The 18,528-nt window shown below is 40.1% G+C and overlaps 1 protein-coding gene across 1 annotated transcript in view; it reads left to right on the top strand.

The window, feature by feature from the left end:
* Positions 1–18,528, top strand: part of THBS2 (thrombospondin 2) — a 647,479-nt gene that overhangs the window by 204,539 nt on the left and 424,412 nt on the right. Inside the window, exon 10 of the mRNA XM_078648724.1 lies at positions 2,252–2,425. Coding sequence (XP_078504850.1) covers positions 2,252–2,425 — 174 coding nt within the window. The remainder of the gene's footprint in view (positions 1–2,251; positions 2,426–18,528) is intronic.

The following is an 18,528-nucleotide window of genomic DNA, read 5'->3' as shown; positions in this document are numbered from 1 at the left end:
TGACTCCCCCAAGGATCTTCTCTCTCCACCTATCTATTTAATGTATATGTAAGACCCCTAATTAAAAGATTTGCAGCTAGGGGTTTTAGAGTGTACAACTATGCAGTTGATTCCCAGTTTCTCATCCGCTTAGATAATACTCTGGCCTCAAAGTTGGAATTTCAAAACAAAATTAGATTTATCCAGAGATGGAGGTGAAAAAACCTGCTCAGGTTGAATGCAAACAAAACAGAGATTATAATATTAAACAGCAAAGTCGACCTCTGGAACAACCTTTTTTGGCCAGTGGAGATGGGTGACCCTGAGAACCCTATGACTTCAGTTAAGAGTTTGAGCATATATTTGTTAGTGATCACGATGACCTCCCAGGTTGGTCTGTTGCATCTAAATGCATTTTTACATTGACATTTAGAACAAAAATGTCCTCTTCTCTCCATGAAAGCCTTGAAAGCAACAATTATGGCTACAGTTACTTTCAGCTAGACTATGCCAACTCTATTTATTTAGCCCTTCCAAATTAACTTCTACCCTAAAACAATTACATTGGGTACCTGTCAAGCAAAGGTTTCCATTTAAAATGTATTGTACAATATTTAAAGCGCTTCAAGATTCGGACCCACGTTTTTTCGTTTAGACTTACTAAATACACTCCCTCACTCAGATTAAGATCTTCTAGGGCCTATCTTCTCCAGGTCCTTTGATATAAGAAGCAATGCATGGGAGGATGCAGTTGCTTAGCCCAGGACACCTTGTTGTAGAATTCCTTACCTGACTACTTGATGCTAGAAAACAGCCAGATGACCTTCAAAACTGGCTGTTTTGACAGACTTAAACAAGTTAGTTTGACTTTAAGGGAGTTTTATACGTTTGAGACACACCTATAAGTACTTGTTCAAATTTCAGGTTGTTTTCGATCCCTTAGTCTTAAAGCATTTAGAAACCACTGTTGAACGTGTGCTTTAGCTAGTTCTGTTAACATAACCTAACATTACATATGGTTTTCATGGTGCCCATGTTCACTCACTAGCCACAGGAACATACCTTTGTTGTCAATGCACGTCTGGAATTGCAGACTTTGCAGTTTCATCATGTCTGCCAAGAAAGATATCTAATAATCGAAAAGAAAATGATATTCAGAGGGGTCAGTTGTTTGGATTTCCAAAAAGCCGTAGGATCCCCTCACTAGTGTAAGGGTATCAGCAATACAATGCATCACTAATGAGAAATTATTGTGATGAGACCGACAGCACTGTATGTATGTATGTATGTATTGGATTTGTCAAGCAAGAACATTCCTACAAAGCAATTGAGCCCTTTACAAACAAGGACATAAGGGGATAAGAGGTTACCAAGACAGGTGACCATTGCAAGAGAGGTGGGTACATGGAGAAAGCAGATTCCAGAGAGTTTGTGAAATACTGTAGGAATAACATTTTCCTCTTTTCTTGAAGAAGACATGATGGGAAGATACAGGGATATTTTTCCATACTATTGGGATCATCTGGAGAAGGCATACTCTTTTGTTTTCTCTTTCTTCCATCCATCACTTAGTTTCTAGTCTTGTGATATTGCTGCTCTGACAGTTGCAGGTGCTTTTAGAGATTCTGATCGTGGAGGCCTGATTTGGAGGTGTCTTTTTGAATAATGAGTTGTAAATTGTGCAACCCATCTTTAGAAAGTCCACACCGTGTAGGGAGGTAATGTTATGGTATAGTTGTTCATCAGCCATATATTGATGTATTTCGGTGCTCCTGCTGACCAGACGTCATCAAATGCAATCCATGTATGGCCTCCTTGGTCAAGCTAAGGCCAGTGTTAAGTGTTGAGCTTTGATAAATTAAAAGATGGCTCGTAAAGACTTTGCCCACCTACAGCAAATATCTCACCTTGTTCTTGTATCAAACAAAGCCCATTGGAGATCAGTTATCATCTTTGGTCCTGTTTGTATCAGCCTTTGAACTTTCCCTTTATATTCACAACAAATACACCATGGTAATATTGGTTTTGCAATCACAATGTTGTTGTAATCAAAATGGCCCATAACATATTTGAAAAATGGAAAAGAGAACATTTGTTTCGAGTGCCTCCTTATGAAAATGCCCTCCTACAAAATGTAAAAAATTTGTGGTTTTCTAATATGTCTTATGGAACCAAAGAATAAAATCTGCATGACAATCCTGAACCTTTTTTAAGACATTAACTGATGTAATTTCTCTTACTCATTGCTAATTTTCTGAAATATGTCTTCCAGTTAATGGCAAATGGGGACCCTGGTCTCCGTGGTCTAGTTGCACTGTCACTTGTGGAGGAGGCCTACGTGAAAGATCCCGTTTGTGTAACAGCCCACGACCACAATATGGAGGAAGGAAATGTGCGGGTGACACCAAAGAAAATGACATGTGCAACAAGCAAGATTGTCCAATTGGTGTGTACACATATTTTGCAATGACTGCCTCCAATAAATAACGTACAATAAACACAATGCCTCAAGAGAACATAAAAGCTACCAAGATTTAGAGCACAAAGAGTTGTTGTCACACACACACATATATATATGCATACAACAATTATGATGGTAGATAAGGCCCACTATTCTAAGTTAGGCCACCCATTTGAATACCAGATGCAACATTGTACAGCACATTTCTTTGTTTGCACTTTCATTAAGATTGCCATCCTGCATTTTTTTCTATAGCATTTTGAATCTTGTTACACATGTTTTTTGTATCACTGTTCCTAAATTACTTGTTGTTTGAGTAAGACCTATTACTCCTGAACTTCTTTCATACACGGTTTATTAATTTAGAGCTAGCTATCCATTACCACTACGGCAATATGTGTATTTTGTCTTCTGTATTCCTAAAATCGTGTTATAAATATTATCTACCATATTGTCCCATCACGCTGGTCTTCCAGGCTATACAGATATAAAATACATAAATTTGCTCTCTGTTCATGCGGTGTCTCTAATCTATTTTCGTTTGGACATGTGGTCTCCATAGCTGGACACACAGTGCCATACAATGAACATTATAGTTGAGAAATCTCTGTTGCATACTAGCCTCTTTCTACCTCTCTGCAAGGAACTTTGACAGATGGTGGAAATTATCTCTCCTGTGAAATTTCCTTCAATACTATGTCCTGCATCTTTTGTTGCACCTCAGGATCCCTTAAACCAAATGCATTTGTTTTAAATTATGAGTACTAAACTATAAACACAACTCCAAAATTGAGAGATGTTGAATTTAACACCTTGAGCATATGATTTATACTACAGATTTTGTGCCATTTATAAGGAAGCATACTACCCTTTCTTGCCCTTCTAAAATGTCTCTTATGATACCATTAGAAACGAGAGGCCTAATACTGATCATTTAATGCTCTAGCAATACCCCCTCTCTCTCAACTTAGCACCCTTGACCACTACATAGCCACTCCTGTCACATGGCCAGTGCCTACATGAGTTACAAAAATTAAACTCCTGTTGAGCATGCTTAACTTGTTATGTTATGGACACTTCTAAAGCGCACAATTACTCAGGGGTGTGTTGGCGCTGAGTTGGGGTGTTACAGTGTAAAAGAGGAGCAGAGGAGGCTAAGCATTAAAGAGCCAAGTATTAACAAGTTTCCTAAAGCTCAATAACGTGGGAGCTGCTTTGATGTTTATGGGCAAGCTGTTCTAAAGCACTGCCGCTTCGGGGGAGAAACAACTGGCCCCCCATTTGAGTCTCTTGAATCTAGGGGGCTAGACCGTTAATGTATTTTTGGATCTTAGATCTCGATTGGGTATGTACCAGGCGAGGGATTGTTTAAGGTAACTGGGGCCGGATTTGTGTAAGGCTTTGTAAGAAAGGCACAGAGCTTTGCATTTGATCTGGTTAGCCACTGTCAGCAAGTACAGCTTTTTGATATAGGCTGAAACAGAATGAAATTTGGGTAAGTCAAGAATAAGCCTCGCTGCTGCATTTTGAACACTTTGTAATTTCTTTATGTACTGTTTTTGGACCTTAACGCATAGGCCATTACAGTAGTCCAATTTAGATAGGATTAATAGAGAAATTACTGTTTTTCTGGAGGCAAGGGGAATGAATGAGAGAATCGTCTTAATGATTCTGAAAGTATTAAAACAAGAGGATATGACCGAGCAGATATGTTTATTAAGGTTCAATTTCTCGTCAGTAACTATGCCCTGATTCTTTACTTTTTGGACCGGGATGGGGAGATTTCCCAGCTCCATAGGCCAACATGCTTGGCTCCAGAATTGGGGTTTGATGCCAAATAGAATGACCTCGGTTTTCTCCATATTCAATGCTTGCCCATCCAGTTACTGGCTGCTCTCATACAGTAATGAAACTGGGAAGTTATAAATTCTACTTCGTTTGATGCAGAGACAACAATCTGAGTATCGTCTGCATATGGAGTAGGTGAAAACCCGAATTATCTAATCATAATCAGAGAGGAGAGTTCGATGACATAAATATTGAAAAGTATTGGACACAGGAAGGATCCATGAGGGACCCCACATGGGAGGGAAATGGACTTAGATGTAAAGTTTTCCAACCTAACTGAGTGCTCCCTCTCTGTTAAGAAAGACTGGAGTAAGTTAAGAGCTTAGTCAGTGATATCCAATTTTTCAAGGCGGTCGATGAAGGTGGCATGGTCCACAGTATCCAACGCCGCCAACAGGTCGAGAAGGATGAGTGCTGCAGACCCTCCTTTATCCAGTGTAATTAGTTATCTGTATGAAAAGATATTCCTCATCTTCAAGCAGTCAACATCCTGTCATTAACCATTAACATAAGGCCTGAGTAACATAGGTAATGAAATCCATTAGTGTTGCCTGGAAAACTGTTCATCTGGTGAAACCATACTATCATGGATAAAGTACATTCTATTTAATACTTGAACTAGTAGAGACTTTCACGTTTTTGCCAGAAACTGTATAGGCAAAGTATTAAAAAGAATCAAGCATTCATGTGAAAACCCAAATGTCATTGGCCCATGTGCAATGCTTAACAATCCTCATACCAGCTGATTAGCCTAGCACAAAGCCTGTTGTCCAAAGGCAAAATACACTGTCACATAATATATCCCAAAAGAAATTTCTCGGTCATGAGATCACCTACTAAATGTATTACCTTGGTCAGTCTTCTATTATTCCAACTATAGAAACTGCCCATAAATCTGGTCTAAATTTTACCCATTACACCTTATATCCAAGAGGCTATCTAGTGGCATGCCATTATGCAACAAGCTGAATCAGTATATAATACTTTCCTTTAAACAGTTTAAAAAAAATATGTACAGTTATCATTAAATCATTATGGAGATCTTATCAAATACATACACATTTTCACATGCAAAATATTCACTTAGCAAAAGCAGAAAAAGAGTACAGGTTAAGTGCATACTTGTGTTGTGAACCATAAACTCTCTGATTCAGTACATCACAAGCATGACCAAAGGTATGTGAAAACAAACTCCTCGTTGAAAAACACTATATCCTATCTCATCATTCACATGACTTCTACTTGGACTAGATTATAATTGTAGGCTTTAATACATTACAACTGATTGTCTATAAATTACTTTTAGTCTACATGCTACATTTCACAGAAAAATAATTTTCCGAGGCACTCATTAAGACAATATGGTAAGTTATCATTTGCAATTCAGCATACAATACATTTGTGTCAACCATTTCTTATGTAAAGTTGTGGCTATATAACCTTCAATTGCTGTCTTCTTACATGCATTTAATCAACTAGCAAATAATCAATGAAGGAACACGGCTTAGGAATGGTATCAAGATGAACCTCCTCTTAGACAATTTGATATGCTCTCATCATTCACCCTCTATTATTCACTACTTACAGCAGTTCTGAGCACTGTTACTGAAGTCTCAGCTAAATCATGTCAATCGGTCATGTATTTGTCAAATTCCAACCATCAGCTTCCTCACCTTCCACGTATGTTTCAAGGTTAGAATGTACATAATTTGCCAAGAGTTGCTCTGAAAGATCCAACATTTTTTGAGGTAAGCTACTATGTTTGACTGTTTTATCTACTTTTCAGTCATTTATAGTAAACTAGATCGTATGTTTTAAAATGTCGAGCCATTCCTATAACTGACACTTCCCTGTGTGATATTGTATGTGAACAATATTAGGCATATTTCATCCACTGGATTGCATTTAGTAAAAATGAGAGGAAAAAGTAAAATCACCAAACGTACTTAATGAATAATTGCATACTCTATTCTTTAAAACATTCATAAGTAGTCTTGCCATGGACCACTAACTGAAGTTGCTGAATATCTTCCATCAAAAAAAGCATAGTTTCTGAGGCACTCAGACATGTAATAATATCCCTTCTGCTAACGAAAACAACATTTGACAAGAAGGAGGTGTCCAGTTACTACATCATCTCCAACCTCCATCACTATAGCAGTGTATTAAACTGCAAACATAGAAAACCCTGCATCATGAAAATTTGGCTTCACATCTTTCAGAACATGTGAGACCACACTGCTGGCCAACACAAAACATTAGCACATTTGATAAGCACCAATCCGTAGCTCTGATCCTATTCACCTTTTTGCATTGCCTATGACACAAAGGGTCTCGAGATATCCAACCCATTCTCAGTCTCCGCCATGGAAAGGCATCCCACCGCAGGAATTGTATTATGGATGGCGGTGCCTAAGGCACCGTCACCATATTGTATGCCTTCTCCGCCCGGCTGGCAATCCGACCAGCGGAAAAGTGGCTTACGGTCTTTCCGTTCGCCTGGTTTGGATAACCCTGGTCCTCCATTCACCGCTGTACCCCTCGCCATACTAAGATGGCAGAGGGTGCAACATGGGATTTTGGCGGGTCCGGCGGTGGCGATCCGCCCATTATCATAAAGGGCCCCTTAATTCCTGAAGTGAGAAGAAATAGGCATCTGCATATATTGAATTGTTACTTTGCATTAATATCAATCCAGGAGTGATCAGTTGTGCCCATAAAAGACTGGACTGCACCTATGGGTATCTGTCTGACTTAACTCAGAAGGGAACAGCGCAGCTTGAACTGCTAGCCACATCCTCCATTCAAAAAATTAGATCATTTCAAGTTCATATAGAAGGGTTCTCTCAAACAGAAAGAATGAACATCTCCAAAGTATTCAGAAACGAGCATCCATACGGTGCCTAGAACACGAATCATGCGAGAACTCAACGGCTTCTATGAAGAACAAAGAATCTCTTTTACTTGGCATTATGTATGAAGAATGCCGGTGCCAAAGGTCGTAATTCCTGCAGGAGCTTGCCTTCATCTACAGTTCTGCTGGGTCCTCGGATTTAGTTACTCCCATATGATTGAAAGTCGGATTCAGTTGAAACTCGGAAGGGGGCAAAGCCATAGTGATAGCACCATCACTTGTGAGAAATGAATAAGAATGAGAAGAATGACTTGGATTGTACAGAGTACTTTAGAACACACTTCTGCCATTTCTGAGCACTGCACATCATGGGCACTATGATTAGCCAATTTAGTTCAACTCCGTTTACTGACCACAGAAAGATGAAAGGCTAAGCTGGCCTTGCAGTTGTTCAAATTCATCAAATGTGAATTCGTCTTGATCTAAATAACCCAGGAAAGTGTTTCCAGAAAGCCATCATTGTGCTACCAAACTAGGCTCTTTGAGAGACCGTCCCAATGGAGCTTCCCAGCATCCTATGCTGTTGAGGACTGATGAGGGAGCACCACTAAGACATCCTTCATTTGTAGACCACCAGAAAGACTGATATACCAACACCCGGTAATGAACCACAGTACCTTAACAAAACAAATAAAGAGTGAAACACATCCCAGTCATTAATATCCCCAATGTAGCCATACATACATTTTGTCGAAGACAAAGACATGGATATGTTGCCAGCAGTTGTAGATGTTTGAGAAGTGCTAGTGGAAAACAAGTGAAAAAGAATCTGAATTGGATTTAGTGCATGGAATTGGATGGGGATGAGATGAAGTTTTCTACCGAGGTTTAGTTTATGCCAGTATTAGATTGAACTTCTTTTAAGTGTACAAAATGCAGCTTTTTAACATCTGTTGCGTGGATGAAGATGCAAGAAACTGTTTGACATTAGCGGAAAGGTCAAAGCGTAATCCGCCTTTGTTTAATTAGTTTCCATGACCTAGAAATTCCACACCGCAAAACTAAGACATGTGCTTGTTATTCCTACAGAGCATATAAGCTCGTGGATTGCTTAATTAAGTGTAATAAATGTCATATTTTCTTTTCGAATACATTTATTTTTAAGCCAAGCAAAACACAGTAGATGTTTCAATGCGTGCTTTGTTCTTTAACACATAATTAAAAAAAATAACTATTTAAAGTATCGCCTCATTCCATAATAATGAGAGAATGTCTTAGATTTATTATTATTAATGTTGCAAAAATATGCTTTCAATAAGTGTTGCACCTTTAACTCTGAGATATTGAACTTTGTGGAACACATGCCAGTTCTAAAGAAGAATCTCTCCTTATTTTTTTTATTATATCTTCGTTTTCTTCATTAAAGAACAAATGCTCCAATAGTACAGTTCATCCCAAACTGCCAAGCCAGGTCCATCCTGAACCAGAACACAAGCAACTCAAGACTGGTTTCACCCTTGTTATGGGGTCATTAGCCTGGTACCGGTTGGTTCCAGGGACACAGTGTGCATGGGACCCACGTTTGGGCATACCTGTCCCACTTAGGGCGACATAAAAAGTATAGAAAACAGTGAAGGATGGAATGCTTGAATTAATCCCAGCCACTGGTAATCACTCAGGTCGCATCACAATCCATAGTTATTTTACACACCATGCCACCTCAGTTTGGACCTGGCTACAAACAAATCAGTCTTGACCCTCCTCCAATAGGAACAGTCCAGCGTGAACTGCAAAGCCAGGTCCTCCCTAATACAGAAAACAAGCAACCCAGGACCGGTGTGGCTCTGCATTACTTGTTTTTTTGCCCATTTTTCATTACACTAATAGTAAATAACATTCTGTTATTCACTGCAAGTGTTATAAAAAATGGAACACAGCTGGAAAGCGAACTTTGGTGGCAGCTGCTGTAAGTTAAACTGATTTTAAATGTATATTGTGTGTGTGTGCTTTCAGGTGAGAATATGTTATGGGAGAGAGTGTGTGTGTGTGAGCATTTGTGTCTGCATGTGTAGCTTGTGTCTGTGAATGAAAATGAGTGAGAGTCAGTGACGGGTAGTGAGTGAGATTGTGTAAGATTGAGGCTTAAAATTGCTATTCTTTGACGCAAGGCAACGCTGCACCGCATCAAAAGGAGAAAGAAAACATTTGCCCGATCTACTATGATATGGCACGTTTTAACTCTCCCTGTGTGCTGGTACAATTTTGTCAGCCATGTAGCAACACATACAACCTTGAACCATTGTACAAGTGTGGTTGCATTCTCTTAAGCATACGTTTTGTACTGATACGAATCTCTTCCAGTACAAATGCTTTCAGACGTTTCCCAATTGTTATGTGTGCTGTACAATGGAGCACACATGCAAAGCTGGAAAACAAGGAGAAATGAATACATTTCTCAGTCAGTCAGTCAAAATTGGTTTTATTTCGATATGGAACATATCTTTAAAAGCAACACAATACAATTTTAAAATGCATAAATAAAACATTTTCATAGAAGACAGTTATACAAAATCGAAATACGAATGGCAACAATTAATTACATAAAATTATCAATTTTAAAATCTCAATTAAACAACATAAGAAAGCCTTTTTGACCTAATCAGCCATGCCCAATTTAAAAACTGCGCCATGCCACAGACAAGTAGGGGCCGTGTGTCAGATTTCAAAATGCGTAAGGCCTCACCACATAGTCTCTGCCGAATTCTTTGCAAAGGGGTTTTAGCCACCTAAGGCGAGGGGCATTGTATGCAGGGCATACGAAAAGAAAATGAGGGACCGACTCGATCATGGTCTCACAGAATGGACAGAATGGAGTAGTCTGTACAGGTGGCTTCCATCTGGCAGTCAGTTCACAAACAGGCAACACTCCTATTCTGAATTTGAAATATAAAGCCCTGTCTCTAGATTTTGAGATACTATCGAGATAGGGCTCTCGAAATGGCACCTCCTTTATTAGTAGGAATTCGACAGTAGATCTACCTACATTAGAGTTTGAATTTCTCGAATCCCTTACCCAATTCCAATAGAATTTTTTCAAAACAGACTTGGGCAGTGCGGACCTAGACTGCCAAACCTCTCCAAAACCCACTTCTCCAAGTAGACACTTCACATCCCTCAGCCAACCTATTTTGTACCAACCGGCATTGATAAAACCTCTTTTAGCCCCTCTGCATAACTAGCAAGTTCCGGAACTCTCCATAAACGAGTCCAGAGAAGAAGAGGGCGCAACCTTGCCTGATCTTTAATGGAGCGACAGTCCATATCGAGGAGTAAGGGAAGGGAGGGAGTACTATAAGGGAGACCCATTAAATCCTTCAAGAATTTGTTTTCTGAGCAAGTTAGCTGGTCCACATTCTGCGCCCCCCAAAGCTCCGCCCCATAAAGCGCCGCACTCACGCCTCTTGCCTTGTAGATATCCAGAACTGGTGCGATTGGTTTGAGAGTAGAGGACCGTTGTTCTTTAAGCAGGGCCCCCACCACCCTTTTGTGATTTAGATACATTTCTTGTAATGCTGACTCGATTTTGGTGCTAATTCCTGTCTTCCAATGTTCATAGATATGGATTTGCGTTAAAACACAAGGGTGGTTAGATGGGAATGCCCATGCACCACCCATGGAAATACCACTTGAGCAAAGTAACGTTAAGCAGCGCATAGAGAAACCTTAATATTACTTTGGGATGGTATCTAATGCAAGTCAGGATTTCCATTGGATAGTCAACCCCACCTTATCAATTTTCCCCCGGGTAAAGCATTAGTAAACCTAGTCCTGAGTTTCAGTAAGTAAAAGTGAGTGAGAATGAGTGAGATTAAGAGTTAATGGAAGTCAGCAAGTGAGAATTTATAAAAAGCAGCATAAGAGTGTAAGAGAATGAAAGTGAGTGTGAGTGACTAAATTTGAGTGTGAGTTAGAATGTGATGTGAGGCTTGGACATTTGTCATTGGACCTAACACTATGAAGGAAACTGCACTGTGGGTAATCCTTGGCATAAAGGGCGCCAATGTTAAATTGGTCCTGGCAAAATAGAGGCAATGCAGGGCATATAGGACACCAGTTGAAAAATACTAGCATGCTAGAGGATAGTCTTCCGATGTGGACACCAGTAGCAAAATGCAGGTACTAGCACAATGGAGATAATTCTTGACATAAAGGCGGGCAACCTGGCATATTGGATGGTGGCAACCATGACAAACGTCTGGTCCTGACATACAAAGCTCATTTGTGTCATAAGCGTTACCTATACTTAATGGACAGCATAAATTGTAAAATTCTGGAACTGGCATATTTTATGTCATTTTTTGGATAAGGGCACGCATTGAATAAGGGGGCACCCATGACAAAATGCTGGCCCTGGCACAATAGAGTTATAGTTTAATATATGGAGCACCAAATTCACATTTTGAAAACAAATAGTATCAAGTCCTGGGGAGCGCCAGGCCTCAGTAGCTTGGCACATAGTGAAATGGTTTGCATATGTAATGAATGTCTTTTCAGTGATCTTTGACATTTTAGCAAATTTAAGTAAGAATTGTGCTTTAAAATGCACTATTTCACCGCATTCTTTTCGAATGTTACTTGGTGGGAACAAATCCCATGGAAGAGGTCTGGAATACTTTTATACGCTTGTTTTGAGTGCTTTCAAATATAACTGTCAGCTTAAGCACCTGATATGCGTAGTGCGACCTCTGGAAAACAGGGGATAATATTTTTTAACTTCACCGGTGTCTAATAGTTTAATTACTCACTTGCAGTTCAGTTTTAACTTGATGTGCCTCTAGCTCACGCTCTGGGATTCAGTGCCATCCGCTTTCCGGTCTACCAGAGCTTTTGCTGATTGAGCGGAGGAAGCCTTGGCCACATTTCTACCGGAAGCGTGGTCAGTGCTCTAGCGGTAAAGCATACACATACATAAAAGGACGAAGCCTGGACGGACGCTCAGCGGATCCAGGCAGGATTCGTTTGCCCCCGGGTAAAACACTCTTATTCACTTGTTCTGAGTGCTTTCAAAAATAATTATCAGCGTAAGCACCTGATATGCGCAGCGCGACCTCTGGATAGTGGGGGATAATTTCTTTTAACTTCACCGGCGTATAATATTTTTATTACTCACTTGCAGTTCAGTTTCAACTTGATGTGCCTCTAGCTCATGCTCTGGGATTCAGTGCCATCCACTTTCTGGTCCACCACAGCTTGTGCTGATTGAGCGGAGGAAGCCTTGGCCCCATCTCCACTGGAAGCGCAGTCAGCACTCTAGCGGTATGCCGGGACAGACGTGCAGTGGACGCACGCAGCAGGCCTGATGCCGGTGCGCTGAAAGGCACACCAAAGGCAAGCCCATCTGTGCATGGCCAAGCAGAGACCAGGAACTCTTGATCCACTGCGGGAAAAATTCAAATGCCCAACTGTTTTTACTACTCAGCTGAATCCCTGCATCAGATTAGAACACAACTAGATGTGAAGCATTTACCGCAGCTATTGTGTCCCAACAAGTATCCACATACCTTAGAAGGCCCAGTCGCCTGCAATAACTGCCACTTCCAATGTGACCCCAATATGACCACACTACCAGGGAAAATGAATAGACAAAGTTCACAAACACATGGCCTAAACGGTCTACTTTGTAACGTCAGGTCATTAGCCAAGCACCCGATTGAGATATGGGTCATGATCACCTCCCACTCTCCGGATATCTGTTTTTTTACAGAAACATGGCTTAACCCTGGCAATCATCCAACCATTGAATTAGCTATCCCTGATAGCTATAAATGTATCCATCTCCATAGAGGAGGAAAAACAGGTGGTGGTATTGCCATAGCCTTTAAAAAGGCTGAAAAAGTGAGAGTTTTCCCTGTTTAACCCAGAAAGGACCGGGAAATATCACAACCTAAAAAGAATTTCCTTTCTGTGTAATATAGTTTTAAAGCGTTAATATAGCTTGTAAGCAATGACATTCATATTGATCAATTATGTCCCCGACTCATCATACCTTATATTCAGACCACAACAGAACATTAAATGTATCTAAACAATTTTTATTAAAAGAGTTATTTTCATATACTTGGTATAGACACTTTATCACAAAAAATGAAAATCATATAGTATTTTTCTGAACAACAATATGCATATATTTACTAGACATAATACATGATTTATAATACATAAAAATCAATTAAAAACAGTTTGTCGACGTGTTTTGGTGCTTCGATGTTTGGACCACCTTCCTCAGGACTAAGTTAAAACATCTTCTTTATTTATTGCAATTTTACTTTGCGGTACCAGTTTTAATCCGGGAGTTGAAGTAATAGTAGGTACTCCCCTTCCACTCAGCTGTATCGTCAGAGGATTTAGTAGTTTGTGCAGGACCATCCGAATTAATAAATGCGCTTCATCAGGTTTTATATTTATTGTTTCCGTTTATTTATTTTGGTTCGTCCTAGTCCTTTGTTCCTTATGGACTTGCACGATGATCTTCCCTCTTCATTAATTTTGAGGTGATCAGCAACGTCTTGCAAAAAGACGAACGCTACGCCTGCCCGGTCTCCCTGGTTGCCAGTGTTAGAAACTAACACTATAGTATTATGTCTAGTAAATATATGCATATTGTTGTTCGGAAAAATACTATATGTTTTTTTAGTTTAACGCTTTAAAACTATATTACACAGAAAGGAAATTCTTTTTAGGTCATAGCCTTTAAAAACACACTAAAGGTGAACTGGATCTCAACGATAAGCAATAATCTCATGTAATTAGGGATTTTCAAAATAAAGGTATGTGCCTCAGATAGCTGGAATGCTGCATTAATGTACCATCCTTCAGGACCAAAGACTATGTTCAGCGTTCTATTGATAGAACAAATAGCAACACATGTCCTAGCATCTAACAAATTTCTTCTGCTGGGTAATTTTAATTTTCATGGGGAAGAACATTTGAACCCAGAAGTTAGTAAACTCCTAACCAACCTAGAATTATTAGTGCTTGTCCAAAGAGTTAAAGGCCCGACACATTTGGTCGGTCACTCACTGGATCTAATTTTTTCCAACATAGACCAGTTGGCCTGTAAGCCCTCTCTCTCCCTTACATGGACGGATCATTTTGTAATCACATTCAACATCCAACTTCCGCACTCCCTAAGTCTTACTGCAAATAAAGAATGGCGACAGGAAGCACGCAGACCCTGGCATAAACTTACCTGTGAAGCTTTCAGCGACGCCTTTCACCCCATGCTTCCAAATAATAACCTTGAAGTGTCGAAATTGTTGAAATGCTTTAATTCAGCCCTCACGATGGCCCTGGACATAACAATTCCCTTAAAAAATGATGGCCTCACACAGCGGCAACCATCAGCACCATGGTTTAAGCCAGAATTAAAAGTAGAGAAAACCAAATGTAAAACTCTGGAAAGACTCTGGTGGAGAAGAAAAGAGCCCCAAGATAGGGAACTTTATAAACAGGTGCTGTCTCAATACCACCGGAACATTAAAACCGCTAGGGGAACCTTTATTATAAATCAAATTGAACAAGCCAGCAATTCCTCAAAAGCTCTTTTTAGCATAATACAGGATTTTATTTCCCTTCAAGTATGCAGCCAATCTCCAGTGGAATCCCAGGAGCTCTGAGACTCTTTGGCTAATTACTTTCACAAAAAGATATCTAATATCTATTTAAAATTCCCAGCGGCCCCTCAGCAGGATTCTGAGACCACTGCAAGGACAGGAGAGCGAGGAAAAGGAATTCTCTGCACATTAGACTGCTTTCAGCCTATTACATTAGAGGAAGTACATAACTCCCTGGTCACCACTAAATTGGGATCACCTTGTGATCCATGTTCTCCCAAGATGATGGCGCTTCTAGCCACCTGCAGCGCACCCGTGATTCAAAAGATTTTCAACTGCTCTATACAAACAGAAAGCATCCCAATAGAGTGGCAGGAAGCATGTGTTTGGCCCATATTGAAAAAAACAAAACAACATACAGTGTAATAAGGGTCCAAGGGATATTTTAAGACCTGCCCGGGTTACAATCCCCTAATAACAGTATTCATAACAAAGAAACCCAGGGGTCTAACATAGAGGATATCAGGAAACCTCAAGAGGAAAAGAGCTAACGTGCCTGCCTAAGTGCCTTGAAAGCCAAAGACCAAAATAGTCAAATTATCAGAGTAGGACAGATATCACAGAACACAGGACCAACAGTGAAAGTGAGTGAAACCCAAGGGTGTCTCTTGGATCCCATCAAATTCTTGTGATGATCAATATTATCACTTGGTTATCCAACAGGGAGGCTGTGTCTCTAGATTATTGAGACCAAATGCCCTTCCCATAGGCGGAGTTGGGTTCCGACCCTCAGTCACTCCTAGGTCATGTGATCAAGATGGAGATGAGAATGAGTGCAGTGCAAAGAAATAATAATAAGTGGTGAGTTAAAATAGGATACAGGGTCAAAAGAAAAGACATTTTATTAAGCTTGCCCTTTTCCTAATTAAAAACAAGAACAGTTGCAAAAAACGCGGTTTGAAACAAATAACCGCTTGTGAAAAAAGCCACACTGGACCCACAAGCACTCAGTAACTATCGCCCGATCTCCCTGCTACCTCTCCTGGACAAACAACTGGAAGGCCTAATAAACAGGCAGCTGGGATCATACCTTGAATCCAACCACATTCTTGATCCCTCACACTCGGGGTTCCGACCAGGTTTCAGTACAGAGACTGCCCTCCTGGCCGTGACTGATTCATTGAGACAGGGGATGGATGCAGGAAGACCGGTAGTACTGATGCTATTAGATTTGTCTGCAGCCTTTGATACCATCTCACATTCAAGGTTTGTGAACAGACTGCAGGCAATCGGTGTCCAGGGAACAGTACTAAAATAGCTGCAGCACTTTTTGTCAGACAGACAGCAGACGATCATTCTAGGCCCATACTCTTCTGGTAAAACGCATTTGGACAAGATTGTACCTCAGGGTTCATTCTTGAGTCCCACTCTGTTTAATATTCATATGGCCCCACTGGCAAAGATCGCAGAGCATTTTGCCTTTGAGATAATTTCATCCACTGACAACACCCTGCTGATGTTTACTATGGGCCAAGACCTAGAATCGGAGAAAAAGCCTTTCTCAGTCGGACTGCTAGAAATCTCCAACTGGATGACTGAGAATTGGTGGCCCCACCAATTAGGTGCTATTCCCGTGCCCAAGCAGACGGTCAAAAACCTAGGGATAAAACTGGATCAAGCCCAATCAATGAAAGGGCAGATTGCTGCCACTACAAGTGCTTGCTATTAGAATATGCGCCTTCTGTGCAGAATCTTCCCTCTTCGCCCCATAAACACTCGCAGAACCCTGGTCCAGGCCATGGTGATAAGTAGATTGGACTATGGAAATGCACTGCTGGCGGAAGTTGGTGAAACCATGCTACAGATAGTCCAGAACACCGCAGCAAGACTAATTTTGAACCGGCCTGCAGGTACCCCTTCTGTACCCTTACTGAAAGAAGTACACTGGCTCCCAGTGAAGAAGCGTTCCTATTTTAAAATCTGTTGCCTCGCGTATAACGCCTTCAGAGGCAAAGGCCCAGGCTATCTTAAAAAAATACTCCCATCCTATGTCTCCGGCCGCAATCTCAGATTGAGCACCCAAGCCCTTTTGTGCGTGTCCCGAATTCGATGCGCACCAGGTGTAAGGCTTTCTCCTACCTTGCCACAGGGTACTGGAACAGACTACCCATAACCCTCCAAGAGACTCCCTTACACAGTATATTCAAGAAACTACTAAAAGCCTATTTATATTAATTTTACCCAGTTTGCACTTCCGGTCAGGATCTGCAACAGCTCCGAGATGCCCCCGGGTGATACGTGCACTATAGCAAATAATATTAACATAACATAACATTACAATTCAAGGCAAGTATTATGCTTCAGAACTTTCAAAGATCAAGCCAGAACAATATAGGTGGTATCTAAAACAAACATTTGTCTTTGTTATGCTGTTACACTAATCATGCACTTATTATGGAACTTCAGCAGTGTCAATTATTGGGATGTTAGGGTCATGTGACATAACTTCCTGAAAAAAATCAGGGTCAAGGGTTCAATGATGTCACTTCCTGTGATGAAAGTCAAAGGGTATGAAATGCCATTTCCGCTAACTCTGGTATTTTGGTAAATCAACACTTTTGGTGTTGCATGATAATTTTACCCAGAGTATGCATTGCTTTTCAGAGTTGGCTGTTTCCAAGAACAAAAAGTAAATGTATTGCATATGAAGTGATAGACGGTACTGGAAAAACTAAGCTCACCTGAGTGCATAGGAGGAATATTAACTGAATATTTACTGATGTTTAGTGGATTTGCGTGTATTAAACACAAAATCGTTTGAACCAAGTTACTAAATTCACCAGATTCAAACTACGTTCCAATCCCATAGGAGTGCTTAGTTTATCAGTCTGTCATTTGATACTAATTGATATCTGATTGGCCACTATTTCTATGTCTGGCTGACAGACAGAGAGCTGTAGTTGTTTTGCAAGCCTTGTTGTAATAAATAAACATTACAAACACAAAGTACATACATAAATACATTTATAGAGGGGCTTTAAGTCAGCTGCCTTCGTCATTGGTCTGTTTAACTATCATTTGCATTTGCTTATGACGACCACACGATATAGCATGGAGAACTGTGTCGGTGCATTTCAACCACTGGCATTTTATTTGAACTTATGTGCACATGTACATAAATAAGCACACTTTAGTTCCGGAGCTGGTGAGCCAATAGTTCACTTTGTCAATACTTTTTAATTTTCATTTTTTATCCTTTATTGTTTTTTAAAAATAGTAAAAATTTTGTTTTTTCTATGTCTCCGTGTTACAGAAATTCAAAGTCAACAGTACCTTTTCGTTACACCACCCTATATTTTTCTATGATATACATTAAAACTGAAAAGTGTTTCTACTTTTTCAATGGCGCATCAAATTATACTATGAAAATTATTTCCGATGGTTAATTTTTAGGTCGAGCATTAGAGACCTCTTGTATATACTAATATGTGTATGTACTTTCTGCGCTCTGGAGATCATCCCAAGGACTTGTCTGCTTCCGCTTAGGGACTTTTTTATGTTCAACTGCCTCTATTTAACTGTCTTGATAGCAAACAACCAGTAGAAGTCAGTAAAATACCAGAATTGCTTTCTGCTGAGGGACTTTTTCTTTTTTAATTTGTCTGGCAACTGCCTCTATTTAACTTTCTTTATTAAAAACGATCAGCAGAGGTCAGTAAAATACCAGAATCTCTTTGGCATTCCCTAGATTCCAGTCCATGGAAATAGTCTTT

The sequence above is a fragment of the Lissotriton helveticus genome, chromosome 6 (genome assembly GCF_964261635.1).
Source record: "Lissotriton helveticus chromosome 6, aLisHel1.1, whole genome shotgun sequence".
Taxonomy (NCBI): domain Eukaryota; kingdom Metazoa; phylum Chordata; class Amphibia; order Caudata; family Salamandridae; genus Lissotriton; species Lissotriton helveticus.
This window is presented reverse-complemented; position numbering and strand designations above follow the sequence as displayed.